A 16,033-nucleotide genomic window follows, 5' to 3' on the forward strand; every position below is an offset into this window, starting at 1 on the left:
GTGTCTGAACAGGATAGACTTTTGAGGTAAAAGATAAAATAAAAATCTCACCTCCTCACCCCCTCAAAAGGAAAGTTAGTAATAGCCAAAAAAGTATATGTTCCTTGCAAAATAAACAGCATTACAAAAACAGAGAAAGGGGGAATATATCTTTAGAGTATCACAGTGAGTTTGATAATGCTAGTGGAGTTAGATCAGAAAGGAGAGAGACCAATAGCCAGAGGCTACCAAAGTAATAAAGACAGCATGTGATAAAAGCCTGGACTAAGAAATGATGGTGATTAAAATTCAAAACCTTTCACATCTGAATCTTCACTCAGATTTTCTCCTGCAGAAAATATATTTGCAATATAACAGGAGAACCATAAAATGTGTGTAATTAACTATAACCCTGCCTAGGTAAAAGTCACAATGATACCACTCATAGTGAATTTTTTTCTTTTCTTTTTTTTTTTTTTTTTTTTTCTTATTTTGGTTTTTCAAGGTAGGGTTTTGCTCTAGCCCAGGCTGACCTGGAATTCACTCTGTAGTCTCAGAGTGTCCTCAAACTCACGACAATCCTTCTATCTCTGCCTCCCGAGTGCTGAGATTGAAGGCATGTGCCACCACGCCCAGCTGTGAAACTTTTTTTTTAAAGATCTCTGGGCCTTGACTTACTCACCTGTAAAATAGGTTAGTAATAAAATATATATACTTTCTGTAATGATTAAAAGTAATAAATATAGAATAGTTCCTAAACAAGCTCTCAATAAATGTATCAGCAACAAAGCCAGGAACAGCTTACTTTTATTAGGCATACTATAATTATACATATGCAAACAATACTGACTGCCTCTGGGTTTGTAGTATTAACTTTGTCTTAAACAAAGATAATTTTATTTACCAATCCAAGATTAGAGCCCTAAGCAAAGGAGGTCTTTTTTCCCAGATAGGTCTTGTTAATGTAGCTGAAAATGACCTCCAACTTAAAAAAAAAAAAAAATTGTGTGTGTGTGTGTGTGTATGAGAGAGAATGGGAGTACCAGAGCCTCTTGCTACTACAAATAAACTCAAGACACATGCACCACCTTGTGCACCTGGCTTTACATAGGTACTGGGGAAGTGAACCCCAGTCATCAGGCTTTCCATGCAAGTACCTTTAATCAATGAGCCATATCCTCAGCCTTAGACTCCAAGTTTTTAGCCTTCTGTCTCAGCCTCCAAAGTGTCACAAGAATTTTCCACTACCCCTAAGGCTGATTTTTTGTTTGTTTATGTGAAAAATTGAATTTTGAGCTGAGAATATAACTCAGTTGGTAGAATGCTTGCCTAGACTACTTGAAGCCCTAGGTTCAATACCCAGAACTGTGTAATACCAGGCACAGTGGTGCATATATGTAGTCCTAGCACTGGAGACATGGAGGCTGGTATATCAGGAGCTCAAGGTCATCCTCAGCTACATAAATAGATCAAGTCTATCCTAAAAATTTTTAAAAAAAAAACCACAACAGAAAAAAAAAATGTATTTATCTGATCCAGGTGTGGTGGTGCACACCTTTAATCCCAGCACTCGGGAGGCAGAGGTAGGAGGATCACCATTAGTTTAGGGCCACCCTGAGACTACATAGTGAATTCCAAGTCAGCCTGGGCTACAGCAAGACCCTACCTAGAAAAAAAGTGTATTTATCTGTCTTAAAGCAGTGAACATTATATATAGATGCATGGTTAACTTTCCATGTGACCTTGAAAAGTTCTAAATATTTTTATTCCTCTAATAATATAAAAGTAGGTTGTGAGTAATAAAATTTCATTCTAAATTATAAATGAAAGTATTTATAAGCTGCTTTAAACCTAGACTATATGAATGAATAAATATCTACAGTTGTTAGAAATCAAATTGTATACTTTAGAGATAGTTCTTATCACAAAATCAGCAATAGCCTGATTCAATGATAGTCACTGTTATGGTTTAAATACGAAGTCTCCCCCAAAGGCTCATGGGTTACAGGCTTGGCTGTCAGTTGGATGGGCTTTAGGGAAGGAATTCAATCATAAGGGCTCTTGACCTCATTCAATCCACTGATGGATTCATACTTGATGGCATTACTGAGAAAAGGTAGAAACTAGGAGACAAGGCCTAGCTGGAAAAAGAAGGTCACTGGGGAGTGCCTCAGTAGACCATATGTTATTCAGTCCCTTCCTAGATCTTTGCTTCCCAACAGCCATTAGATAAGCAGCTTTCTCCACCACATCCCTCTCCCATCATGATGCTGTGCCTTACAAATGACCCAAAGTAATGGAGCAAAGGAACTATGGACAGACCTATGAAATCATGGCCCAAATAAATCCTTCTTCCTTTTCTTCCCTTTCAGGTATGTCATGCCAACAAAAAAGTGACTCACACAATTTACCTCTCACATTTATATAACAACATGTCACATTCAATAAAGAACATGTTCACAACATGATCTCCTGCCCTCTAGAGTTTCAATCTAAATAAAAATATATCAAGGGGCTGAGGAGACAGCTCAGTAGTTAAAGGTGCTCACTTATAAGCCTGCTCACCCTGGTTCTATCCCCAGCCAGAGGAGCATTTGTTTACAGTGGTAAGAGACCTGGAACACCCATACAAACACACATGTGCAAAATTTCTCTTATTTTTCATATCTGTATCTATCTAATACCTCAACATCTTTTAAAAATATTATATACATATATTTCTCAAAAAATAGATTTACTAATATTTGGTTTTGGTTTTGGAGAACAGACTGGCCTTAAGTTCACAATCCTCCTGCTTCTACCTCCCAAATGCTAGGGTGTACTACCATCCTTGGCCCTGTTTTAATCATGTGTTTATTTGGTTTTTTGTTTGTTCATTTTTGTTTTTGTTTTTTGAGGTAGGGTTTTACTCGAATCCAGGCTGACCTGGAATTCACTATGTACTCTCAAGGTGGCCTTGAATTCAGTGATCCTCCTACCTCTGCCTCTCCAAAGTGCTGGGACTAAAGGCATGCACCACAACACCCAGCTTAATTTTGTGTTTAAACCCACAAAACAGAAAAGATGTTGACTAAGAAGTTATGATATGTAAGGACCAAAGAAGATTTCTGTGAATTCCAGATCAACCTGGGATAAAGTGAGACCCACCTCGAAAAAACTAAAATAACAACAAAAGCTCGGAGGTTATTTATTCACTTTTGGTGAATGGAGGTAAGAATACTTTAATCCATAAAAGACAACAACCAGAATGTTGAAGCTAATCTTATGAATCATCCTGGAATTAAGTCACCAGAAAAAATTATCTTTGTTATTTCTAATCAGCAGATCAGTCTTTGGTTCTTTTTCATCGTTGAGTTACACTGAGACGTAACAGACTAGTCTTCCTCCCAGACATAGATATGGTTAAGTCTTACATGAAAATATACATGAGGAATTAAGAAAATTCTCAGGCTGGGGAGATGACTCTGTGGCTAAAGGTACTTGCTTGCAAAGCCTGTTGACCTGGGTTTGATTCACCATGCACAATGAGGCTCATGTGTCTGGAATTTGTTTGCAGTAGTGGGAAGCCCTGATGTGATTGTTCTCTCCCTCCCTCCCCCACTCTCTCTCTCTCTCTCTCTCTCAAATAAATAATTTTTTTTCTTTTTTTTTTTTTTTTTTTGGTTTTTTGAGGTAGGGTCTCACTCTAGCCCAGGCTGACCTGGAATTCACTATATAGTCTCAGGGTGGCCTCGAACATGTCAGATTTACCATGACATGAAATCAGTTGTTATTTCAGAAGAAGTTACCAATTTCCATAACTATATCACATATTAATAGCACTTAATTTTTGTTCTTTCCTTCTTGTTCTTTTTCAAGGTTGTCCATATGCTAGACAAGTGTTCTACCACTGAATTACATAGTTGGTTCTTGGTTTGTTAAGATATGGTCTTCCTATATGGCCTTAAAACTATAATATGTGTGTGTGTGTGTGTGTACAAATATACATACACACACACACACACACATATATATATATGGCATAGGCTGGACTCAAACTGGCCATCTACCTGATTCTGTCTTCACAGTGCTAGGAATTAGAGGTTCATGCCATCATGCCTGCATTAATTTCATGTTTATACAAGTAAATAGCTTTCATTATTTTTTCCTTTGCTCCAATGAATTGTTTCAGGTATACCTCACCTAGAAGACATTGATTGAGTGATGGAGATAAACATTTGACTGAAAAATACAAATTAAACAAGTCCTTATAAGAGACCTAAGCATTGAGTATTCTGGAAGGGCACACAGAAAGGCCACTTAATTCATTGTAAATGCAGGGTGGTGAGAAGAGGCTTCCAAAAGGACCTAGTATTAAATAGAGACCTAAACAATGCACAAGAGATTGGATTGAACTAGGGATGGAAGGTATGGTGTGTCCACCAGAGAGAATAATGAAATGAGGGAGATTAACACATTCAAACTAATATCTAAGTCTAATTAGTTGAGGTAGAGTTTCCAGAGGTATGGTATGGGAAGTGATTCCAGACATGAAGTTAATGAAGTAAGATTATCAAGCCTTATACCTTTGAACTGCATCTGGAGACCAAATGAGAGATATGTGACAAAGGTATGGAGTAAGCAATTTGGCTTTTCCCAAAAAAGACTTAGGCTTTGTTTACTGTTCCTAGGAAAGAACCTTTAAATCCCTGGAATCTCTGATTACTTCAGTCATACTCCTAAGTATAAGTTCTAATGAGAATTCTGGAAACTGAAGCTTGGGTGAGATTTGTGGATTGCCACATATTTATTTGGGGGAGAGTAATGTGTCCCTGAGGACAAGACACTTCACATCTGTTAGTCTCCTAGATTACACATTTTCATTTGTCTGGTTCTAATTTGTAGCTTGCCCTGCAATAAATCACAGCCATGAATATAACAGTTCTCAGTTTTTTTGTTTTGTTTTGTTTTGTTTTTTAAGGTAGGGTCTTGCTCTAACCCAAGCTGATCTGAAACTCACTCTGTAGTCTCAACCTGGCCTTGAACTCACAACAGTCCTCCACCTCTGCCTCCCAAGTGCTGGGACTAAAGGTATGTGCCACCATGCACAGCAGTTCTTTAAAAATATTTTTTTTTATTTTTAGTTATTTATTTAAGAGAGGGAGAAAGACAGAAAGAGGCAGAGAGAGAGAGAATGGGCATGTCAGAGCCTCCAACCGCTGCAGATGAACTCCAGACACATGTGCCACCTTGTGCATATGGCTTACATGAGTCCTGGGGAGTTGAACCTGGGTCCTTTGACTTTGTAGGCAAGCACCTTAACTAAACCATCTCTCCAGCCATGTGCTAGGATTGAAGGCATGTACCAACACACATTGCCAAATAAATACTTTATTGAGAGAGAGAAAGAGATGGAATGGGCACACCAGGGCCTCCTGCCACTGCAAATGAACTCCAGATGCATGCACCACTTGTGCATCTGGCTTTATGTGGTCCCTGGGGAATCAAACCCAGGTTGTTAGAGCCATCTCTGCATCTGTCTTAGTACTATATAACTTTCTAGACTCAGGAACTAGTCAATATGAGGGTGGTTTTAGGAACCTCCAATGTCAATTGGCATCAGAAATGAGGGTGGTTTTATGTGGACTCTTCTAAGCTTTGCTGTGGGTCACTTATTCCTCATAGTTGGGATAAGAAGTCTTGGGTCAACTTGGAGGTATAGAAAACTGTGCCCTTAACCTTATAATTTAGATAACCTCAAGTAAAGGGTAAAAATATTTAAGCAGGACTGGACAGATTTCTTAGTGGTTAGGACACTTGCCTGCGAAGCCTAAGGACCCAGGTTGGATTCTCCAGTATCCACGTAAGCCAGATGCACAAGGTGATGCATGCATCTGGAGTTCCTTTTCAGTGGCTAGAGGCCTTGGCATGCCCATATTCTCTCTCCCTCTCTCTCTCTCAAATAAATAAATAAATAAATAAATAAATATTTTTAAAATATTTAAGCAATGTAATAATTAAACAAAAATATACACAGTCTAGGATTCTGAAGGAGTGACTTTGGCTTCACTGAGAACATTCATGGCAAAAGGGCAAAATTAACAAGAGATGACAATTGCAATGAAAACTGAAATATGTTTATAAGGCAAAATTTTGCAAAACTAAACTGACTATGAGGGATGAATACACTCAGCCACAATGAATGCCAAGTTTCAAGCGGGGCATGTAGTTGAATGGTAGAGTGCTTACCTAACATATAGGCCCTGGGTTCAATCCCCAATGCCATAGGAAGACCAAGAGTATCAGGTTTGGGTTTTGTTTATTTGGAGGGGAAAAGGAGGTTGAAGGACTAAATTCAGTCTTGGACAGTTAAATCTAATATCCATTAGCAGTCAAAGCAATGATGAAGATGGAGTCAGGAGCCATTAGCATAACCACAACAGCCAATCATATGAGAGACTGATATTAATTGAGGACAAGTAAGTCAACTGGTCTTGAGAAGGTCAAGCACAGAACACTAATATTAAGAGGATGAGTAGAACACTAAGTTTACAAAAAGCAGTAACAACTTAAAGTGTTACGAGAAAAACCCAAAACCTATGAATAACACTAAGTTGCTTTTACATTATTTTTGTTTATGTACATTTTCCCTACTTTTTAGTGAATATTTATTATCTTTTTTTTAATATTTTATTTGGGGTATGGTGGTACACCATACCCACAAAAGGTTGGAAAACTATGCCATTTTCTGGGAGTCAAGGTATTGCATTATTCATCAATCATTTATTTACAAAAAAACCCTAAAAAATAAAATATGAACCCTTCAAGTGTTAACACCTGTTAAAAAAAAAATATATATATATATATATTTTTTTTTTTTTTTAAATTTGGGGTTTGTAGCTGGGTGATGGTGGCAGTGATGGTAGGTGGATGTTTAATGGGCATGGAGGGCAGAAAAAGAAGGAGAAAAAATATTTTATTTATGTCAGGTATGGTGGTGCATGCCTTTAGTCTCAGTACTTGGGAGGCAGAGGTAGGAGAATTGCCATGAGTTCAAGGCCAGCCTAAGACTACATAGTGAATTCCAGGTCAGCCTGGGCTAGAACAAGACCCTACCTTGAAAAACAAACAAACAAAAAATTTATTTGTGCCAGGCATAGTGTCACATGCCTCTAATCCCAGCACTCAGGAGGCAGAGATAGGAGGATCACCATCACTGAGACTACATAGTTAATTCCAGGTCAGCCTGGACCAGAATGAGACCCTACCTCAAAAAAACATACACATATACATACACATATATATACATACATACATACACACACACATACATACATATACATACACACACATATATATATGTAAGCAGAGAGAGATAGAGAGAGGGGCTGGAGAGATTACTCAATGGTTAAAGTGCTTGCTTGTAAAGCCTAAGGACTCAGGTTTGATTCCCCAGTACCCACATAAGCCAGATGTACAAGGTAGAACATTTTTCTGGAATGTGCAGTGGTGGAAGCCCTGGTATGCTTATTCTATGTGTCTCTTTCTCTCTTGTTTTCTCTCAAACAAATTAAATTAAAATGAGGTTAAAGGACTGAATTCAATTTTGGACAGCCTAGGCTGACTTGAATTCACCCTTTAATGTAGGCTGGCCTCAAACTCACTATGATCCTCCCATCTCTGCCTCCCCAGTTCTGAGATTAAAGGCTCAAGCCACCACATGTGGCATCAAAATGTTTACTTTGAAAATGAGTCATATTTTCATTCATGTATTTTTTTTTCATGTATACAAGTAAAAAAGAAACAAAGCTGAATGATTTTTTGTCCTATCCCCAAGTCATTCAAGATTCATTATGGGCTAGAGGGATGGCTTAGCGGTTAAGGCGTTTGCCTGCAAAGCCAAAGGACCCAGATTCGATTCCCCAGGACCCACGTTAGCCAGATGCACAAGGGGGAGCATGTGCCTGGAATTCATTTGCAGTGGCTGGAGGCCCTGGTGTGCCCATTCTCTCTCTCCCCCTCTTTCTCTGTCAAATAAATAAATATAAATTTTTAAAACAGATTCATTATAACTGAATTATTAGTGTCTATAACCCAGAATTTTCTTTTCCAAGCCATTCTTAAAGTGTCATCCTCAATACTACTGCAAACCATCTGGAACTACTTAACTTTGCCAGCCTGCTGGGATAGCTTCTCCCCCTCGGGAAGCCCATCCCAGACTAAATGAACAACCGAGAAAACAACTGCTCTGAAAATGTGGTAACACATAGCTCTAAAAAAGGCTTCTATTCGTTGCTTGTGAATTAAATTTATCTTTAGTATTGTGTAGAGAAAAAATACACAGTATTGACCTATTAACCTACACAAGTGGCCTCATATTCGTATCTGGTATAGTATTGGTTATAATTTTAAGGGGGAGGGTTGAGTTAGGGTTTCACTCTAGTCCAGACTGACTTGGAATTCACTATGTAGTCTAAGGGTGGCCTTAAACTTACAGTGATCCTCCTACCTCGGCCTCCCGAGTGCTGGGATTAAGGACGTGTGCCACCACGCCCAGCTCAGTTATAATTTTTTTAGTTGAGTATTAAAGGGGTGGCTCAGTTGTAGAGTGGTTGCCATAGAAGAGAGGGGGGAAAAAAAAAAAAAAAAGCCAGGCCTGCAGACACATTCTGTAATCCCAGCACTTGGAAGTTGGAGACAGGAGAATCAGGAGTTTAAGCTCAAGATTAGCCTTGACTACATCATCAAGTTTGAAGCTAGCTGAGTTGCAGGCAGGAAAATTAGGAGTTTAAATTCAAAGTCAGCCTTATTTATATATCAAGTTTGAGGCCAGCCTAGTGTACAGGAGACCGCATCTGAAAAAAAAAAAAAAAAAGATGAGGCCAGGCATGGTGGCATATTGCCTATATTGTCAGCACTTGGGAAGTAAAGGCAAGATGATCAGAAGCTCAAGGTCATCTTCAGCTATACAGTGAGTTCCAGACTAGGTTTGGCTACATGAAGTCCTATCCAAAACAAAAGAGGGGGTGTTATTTCAAAGCTATAAAGTATTTCACCTCCAATTTTCACAGTTTCTCATTAACCTCAGAAATCCTAAGATTATGTCATTTGAAAACATTTTAATCTCTTGAGGGACATCTAAATTTAGAATAAGGAGAAAACATAAGTCATTTTTCTACTACCAGTTAAAGCTACCAAATTGCTGGAATTTATTACCAAGTAACAAACTAATTCACCAAAACAGTTCCAAACTACTGCATGGATTTATTATTGTCTTGTGAGGTTTAATAGATTGAAATAAAGTTTTAAAGTTTTTAAAAAATTTTTACTTATTTAAAATATGTTTACTTGGGCTGGAGCGGTAGCTTAGCGGTTAAGCACTTACCTGTGAAGCCTAAAGACCTCAGTTCGAGGCTCGATTCCCCAGGACCCACGTTAGCCAGATGCACAAGGGAGCACACATGTCTGGAGTTTGTTTGCAGTGGCTGGAGGCCCTGGCATGCCCATTCTCTCTCTCTTTCCCTCCCTCCCTCCGTGTCTCTCCCTCTCTCCCTCTCTCTCTCTCTCTCTCTCTCTGCCTCTTTCTCTCTCTGCCTGTCACTCTCAAATAAATAAATAAAAATGAACAACAATAAAATATATTTACTTATGGCAAGCAGAGAGAGAGAGAAAATGGGTGTGCCAGGGCTTCTTGCCACTACAAACAAACCCCACTTTGTGCATCTGGCTATACGTTGGTACTGGAGAATCAAACTTGGGCTAGCAGGCTTTGTAAGCAAGTGCCTCTAACCACTGAAATTAAAGTACCTATAATCTACAACAGAGAACAAAGTTTTGACATTTTAAAATCACTGTTCTTAGCCGGGTGTGGTGGTGCATGCCTTTAATCCCAGCACTCGGGAGGCAGAGGTAGGAGGATTGCCATGAGTTCAAGGCCACCCTGAGACTCTATAGTGAATTGCAGGTCAGCCTGGACCAGAGTGAGACCCTACCTTGAAAAACCATAAAAATAAATAAATAAAAATAAAAAATAAAATCATTGTTCTTAGGGCTGGAGAGATGGCTCAGTAGTCACAGGCACTTTCTTACATAAATTGTTCTTTCAAAATGCTACATGTTGTTTTTTAAATATTTTATATATTTATTTATTTATTTGAGAGAGAGACAGAGGAAGAGAGAATGGGCACACCAGGGCCTCCAGCCACTGCAAACTAACTCCAGACACGTGTGTCCCCTTGTGCATCTGGCTAACGTGGGTCCCGGGGAATCAAATCTCAGTCCTTAGGCTTCGCAGGCAAACACCTTAACCGCTAAGCCATCTCCCCAGCCCCTACATGCTGTTTTTATCTAGCAAAGGAACACTTGCGCACAACCTTCCCATGCCATTTTCTTTTTTTAACAATTTTTTTTGTTTGTTCATTTTTATTTATTTGAGAGCAACAGAGAGAGAGAAGGCAGCAGAGAGAGAGAGAGAATGGGCACGCCAGGGCTTCCAGCCACTGCAAACAAACTCCAGATGGTGTGCCCCCTTGTGCATCCGGCTAACGTGGGTCCTGGGGAAACGAGCCTCAAACTGGGGTCCTTAGGCTTCACAGGCAAACGCTTAACCACTAAGCCATTTCTCCAGACCCAATTTCTTTTTTTTTTAAATATTTTTATTAATTATTTGAGAAAGAAAGAGAATGGGCCCATTAGGGCTTCCAGCCACTGGAAACAAACTCCAGACATGCTCCATCTTGTGCATCTGGTTTATGTGGGTCCTGGGGAATGGGTCCTTTGGCTTTGCAGGCAAGTGCCTTATATGCTAACCCATCTCTTCAACCCCATTTTCGTTTCTTTCTTTCTCTTTTTTTTTTTTTGGCTTTTCGAGGTAGGGTCTCGCTCTAGCCCTGTCTGACCTGGAATTCACTACGCCTCAGGGTGGCCTCAAATTCACAGTGATCCACCTACTTCTGCCTCCCTAGTGCTGGGATTAAAGGCATGCGTCACCATACCTGGCCCCATTTTCTTAAGGTAATAGAAATATAGTTTATTAAGACATAAAAAGGCACTCCAAAGAATGGGATGGGCTAGTGAACTAGAAAAGACATACATTCAAAAAGTCAGGGTTGGAAAGATGGCTTAGCAGTTAAGATGCTTGTTTGTGAATCCTAAGGACTCAGGTTCGAATCCCCAGTACCCACATAAGCCAGGTGCACAAGGTGACGCATGTATCTGGAGTTTGTTTGCAGTAACTACAGACCCTGGAATGCCCATTCTCTGTCTCTCTCAAAAAAATAAATTATTTTTTTTTACTTTTTTAAAATTTAGTTTATTTTTAAATGAAGTATTTTTTTCTTAAAGTCAAATTTCTAGCTGGGCAGGTGGCACACACCTTTAATCCCAGCACTGTGGAGGCAGAGGAAGAAGGATTACCATGAGTTCAAGGCCACCCTGAGACTACATAGGGAATTCCAGGTCAGCCTGAGCTAGACTGAGAGCCTACCTCAGGAAAAAAAAAAAGTCAAATTTCTCATTTTGAAACTGAAAGGCAAAAATTTTATCCTAAGTATTACTCTGAAAAAAAATTAATCTTTATTTTATTTATTTGAGAGAGAGAGAGAAAGAGAACGAGCATGCCAGAACCTCTAGCCACTGCAAAGAAACTCTACACACACACACCACCATATGCATCTGGCTTACGTGGGTGTTGGAGAGTTGAACCTAGGTCCTTAAGCTTCACAGGCAAGTGCCTTAACCACTAAGCTCTCTCTTCAGCCCCCTGAAGAACTTTTAGGTTGTCAATTACAACTATATTCTTTCAATTTAAACCCTGATCCTTTGCTTGTCTAAATAACTGTTTTTAAGTTGTCCTGAGCATTTGACTTTACCAAAATAAAGAATGATGCATGCCTGCTTTTCTCATTCCAAAATGGGAGGTAAACAAAATATAGAGGAAAATTTCACTATAATGCTATTTTAAAGTCAAATATCAAGCTTGGCTTGGCGCACAAACCTGTAATCCTAGCACTTACAAAGCTGAAGCAGGAGGATTGGGAGTTCAAGGACAGATTAGACTATATAGGGAAAATCTGCCTCAAAACAGCAAAAACAAACAAAAACACTACTGTAGCCAGGCATGGTGCCACACGCCCTTAATCCCAGGACTCGGGAGGCAGAGAGGTAGGAGGACCACTGTTATTTCCAGGCCAGCCTGAGACTACATAGTGAATTCCAGGTCAGCCTAGGCTACAGCGAGACGCTACTGTGAAAAAACAAAAAATAAAAAATAAAGAATTTCCAAATTAGGGCTGAGGATATAGCCCAGTGGTACAGTATCTAGCTAGCCTGCGCAAGACCCCAGGTTCAATCCCCAGTGCAAAAGGAAAAAAAAAAAATCCCAAATTAAACAGAGTAATTGAGTACTTAATTTTTTGTTTTTCAGTGCTAGGGATCGAACCTAGGGCCTCATGCATGCTAAGAAAACACTCATACCACTGAGCTATCTCCCCACCCCTAGAATCTGAAAGAAAAAAAAAAAAATATATATATATATATATACATATATATATGTGTGTGTGTGTGTGTGTGTGTGTGTGTGTATGTATATATATAATTTTTTTCTTTCTTGGTTTTTTGAGGTAGGGTTTCACTCTAGTCCAAGCAGATCTGGAATTCACTATGTAGTCTCAGGGTGGCCTCGAAATCACGATGATATTCCTACCTCTGCCTCCCAAGTGCTGGGATTAAAGGCGTGCGCCGCCATGCCTGGCGAGACAATATTTTTAAGTCTTCATTTTCTCAAAATAAACTTGAACATATTTGTAATCAGAATTTTCTTCCAAAATTTGAGAAACTAACATTTCACTATGTCAGGGAGAGTTTTGAAGTTCAGTGATTATACTGAAAAAATGTTGGAATCATTTGTACATAATTTGTCTTTCCTGAATCTAGACATATGCATAGTTTTCTCATCTGTAAAATCAAAAGTCTGAACAAAAAAAAAACCTATCCCTACAGAATCTTCTGGTTTTGATTCTTATAAATCCTATGCTTTTATAAGTAACATAAAACCTAAAACTGTCATATTTTAAGTATGAGGGCCTTAAAGATACTTTCCATAAACAAGCCAGCCATTTTATATCTGAATAAAAATGGGCTATTGACATCAGTACAAAACACAGTATAAAGTCTGACTTTATATGAAGCAAGTGTGAAATCTCTGATTTAACATGAGGTAACATTTTTAAACTTTAGTTTTTATATTTTATTTCAAATCCCAACTTCTGTTCTCAATTTATGGCCACTTTACCATTTTAATTCTTTTACCAGCTTAATATGTGCATCAAAATTAATCTTGCTATCATTTTATATAAAAGACCCCCATACATCTCCTCACCATCATCTTATACACATTTCATTTTAAAAAAAACAACCTTGAAAATGTCCAGGGTTGTACTAAACTAATGACTGGGGAGAGTATTCTCTAATATTTAAATGGCATTCCTTTAACTCTGTTACTGCCTACGTAAAAGTAAAAACTATCCAAATTAGTACCAGTGTGATACTGAGAAAAATTCCTTCACTTTGGTAAATATTTCCATTTTACTTGAAGCAGAATGTCTTAGTTATCTTTAAATTAATATTAAAAATGGCATTCTACAAGTCCTTTTCTCTGATAGTTTACAAAAGGAAAAAAATACTCTAAACCGCTAATGCCGTTTATCCTTGGTTGGTGGTATTACAGCCATTTTATTTTGACTTTTCCCAAAAAGCTCTATTCCCCTGGTAGTAAAACAGTATTTAAAAATTAATTATTCAATGGTTTATAGTGCGAGACATCAATGGAGTCCAATTCTGCAGATTTATTAAATGGTTTTTCCTTCTGATAAGCTGCTGCTTTAAGAGGAGAGTGATCTGATCAGATAAGTGTCTACCTGCTTAGATGAAGACAGAACAGCTTTATGGCCATGGCCAGGTCCTTTCATTTAGGATTTTGAGAAATCCCAGAAGTGAGTTTGAACTTGGCTGCAGTGAATCTTGCAGTAGTAAACTTTTCGGGTGGTCAGAGTAACACCTTTCATTACAACTATTAACTGAATGGGGGGGGAGAGAGACTCTCCGGTTCACCAATGTTCTCAGAGACTTCTTAGCATTCTCCTCAGCCATTACTTCAGAACAATTCCATTTAGAAAGAAACGCAATTGTAAACCGTTTCTATTTCAAGCCCATAAAAAGCAAAACTGGGATGAAAGGCAAAGCCTTGACCTTTCTATTTTCGACTTTCATCTGGATAGCTTAAGCCATCTGCTTTACCCCCCGCCCCCACCTCCCACCCCATCTACTTAATGGACTGAAAATACTGCACTTAATTGCAATTTTATCAAAGCAGCCTGACTTTTTCCACTTTAACGGATTCCTATGACCCTGTCTTTCACCTGAAGACTCGCTGGATAGAATTTTACTAACCCTTCCAATTCCCTTCCCACCTCTCTCAATCACGGACTGTCAAATGTCTGTAAACTAAGGCTTTAGAAGGCTCTCGTGCATGGCAGCCATCCATCTAGGAGCTCCCCACTTTCAACCGCGAGCACCTGGTGCAAAAAAAAAAAAAGATGAACCGTCTCTCCTCTGCATGTGGGGGGTCCCCCGGGGTTCTGGCAGCTGCGGTTACGCAGGAGACACCTCACATCTCAGTCTAGCAAGGAGTCTCGGCCCCTGTCGCCCAACAGGGGACCTGGCCCCGGGGAAAAGACACACTCAGGTGGGGAGGGAACCTCGGGCAAGAAGAGCACAGGGGAGAAGAGGGAGCCCCGGACAGGTAGGGGAGCCCTTCGCAGGCGGGCACGGGGAAGGATGCGTGGTGTGGCCCAAGAAGCAGACCAGACGGCCGGGATGCAGCGGGCCGAGGGGGGCCGGGGCCCAGGCGGGCCGGCCGGCCGTGAGCAGCGGCGCAGCCCCCCGCCCGAGTCCGAGTCCCAGCCGCGGGGGCGCTCTCGGCCGCGGGGAGCCGGGAGCCGGTGCGGGGGTGAGGACGGCAGTCGGGGGCACCGAGGGAGCCTCGTCCCGAGGCCGGCGGACCCACCCCAGCCGAGCCCCGTTACTTAACTATTTGTAGAGCTGCTGCAGGCACAGGTCCAGGCTCTCGCCCTCCACCTCCTCGCGGGTGATGCGCTCCGACAGCGGCCGCGGCAGCGGGGGCAGCGGCGGCAGCTGGGGCTGTGGCGGCGGCGGCACGGCCGAGTGGCCCGGGGCCGCCGCCGCCGCCGCCGCCGCCTCGCACTCCTCCACCTCCTCGCCCTCCACCTCCTCCTCGTCGTCGCCCTCCGCCGCCGCCGCCGCCGCCGCCTCCTCTTCGGGCTGCGGGTCTTGCTCTTGCTCCCCCTCTTCGATCGCCGCCACTATCGTAGCCTCCTCCCCGGGATCCTCGACCGAAGCCTCGGCTGCCACCAGTTCGGGCTCGGGTTCCGACTCGGCTTCGGGTTCCGGCTCGCCTCCGCCGCACGGTCCGCGAAACTCGCCCAGGAAGAGCTCCAGGAAGCGCCGGTAAGTTTTCTCCTCAGGGATGCAGCCCGCCATCGTGGCTCATGCCCCGAGGTCGACCGGGAGCGGCGTGAGGGCCGGGGGGCCGGGCAGGGAGAGAGCCCACGGGAGGGGAGGGGGCGGCTTCGGAGCCTCGAGCTCCCGCTACGGCGGCGGGGAACGGCCGCACCGGCACCGGCGAGCGAGCGAGCGAGCGAGCAGTCAGCACTAGGGAGCCTGGAGAGGGCTACCGCAGGCGTGCGCGCCACCGAGCGCCGACGTGCGCGGCCCGGGCCCGGGCGTGAGCGGAGCGCGCCCGCCCCTCTGGGATCTGGAGGGAAAGTTGGTGGCGGGCGCGCGCTCAGGGTCCAGCGGCGGCCCACCCTCTATCCCTACCGACAGCTCAGCCCACGCTGCCTAGAGACCGTCGCCATGGCAACCGGTTCCAATTAAGAATATCAGGGTCCCTCCCGTCGAGGCTGCGGAGTCATAAAGGACACTGGACTCCTGGACACCCCAACTTCGAATTGTCTTTATTGGATGAAGACCCTCCCCCCCCCCTAGTTTGCACTAA

At 41.8% G+C, this 16,033-nt stretch overlaps 1 protein-coding gene across 1 annotated transcript in view; it reads right to left on the reverse strand.

The window, feature by feature from the left end:
• Ppm1e (protein phosphatase, Mg2+/Mn2+ dependent 1E) overlaps positions 1 to 15,606 on the reverse strand; it is a 203,924-nt gene extending 188,318 nt beyond the window's left edge. Inside the window, exon 1 of the mRNA XM_045159192.1 lies at positions 15,047 to 15,606. Coding sequence (XP_045015127.1) covers positions 15,047 to 15,516 — 470 coding nt within the window. The 5' untranslated portion in view covers positions 15,517 to 15,606. The remainder of the gene's footprint in view (positions 1 to 15,046) is intronic.
• Positions 15,607 to 16,033: the final 427 nt, after the last annotated feature.

Source organism: Jaculus jaculus, chromosome 9 (genome assembly GCF_020740685.1).
Source record: "Jaculus jaculus isolate mJacJac1 chromosome 9, mJacJac1.mat.Y.cur, whole genome shotgun sequence".
Lineage (NCBI taxonomy): Eukaryota > Metazoa > Chordata > Mammalia > Rodentia > Dipodidae > Jaculus > Jaculus jaculus.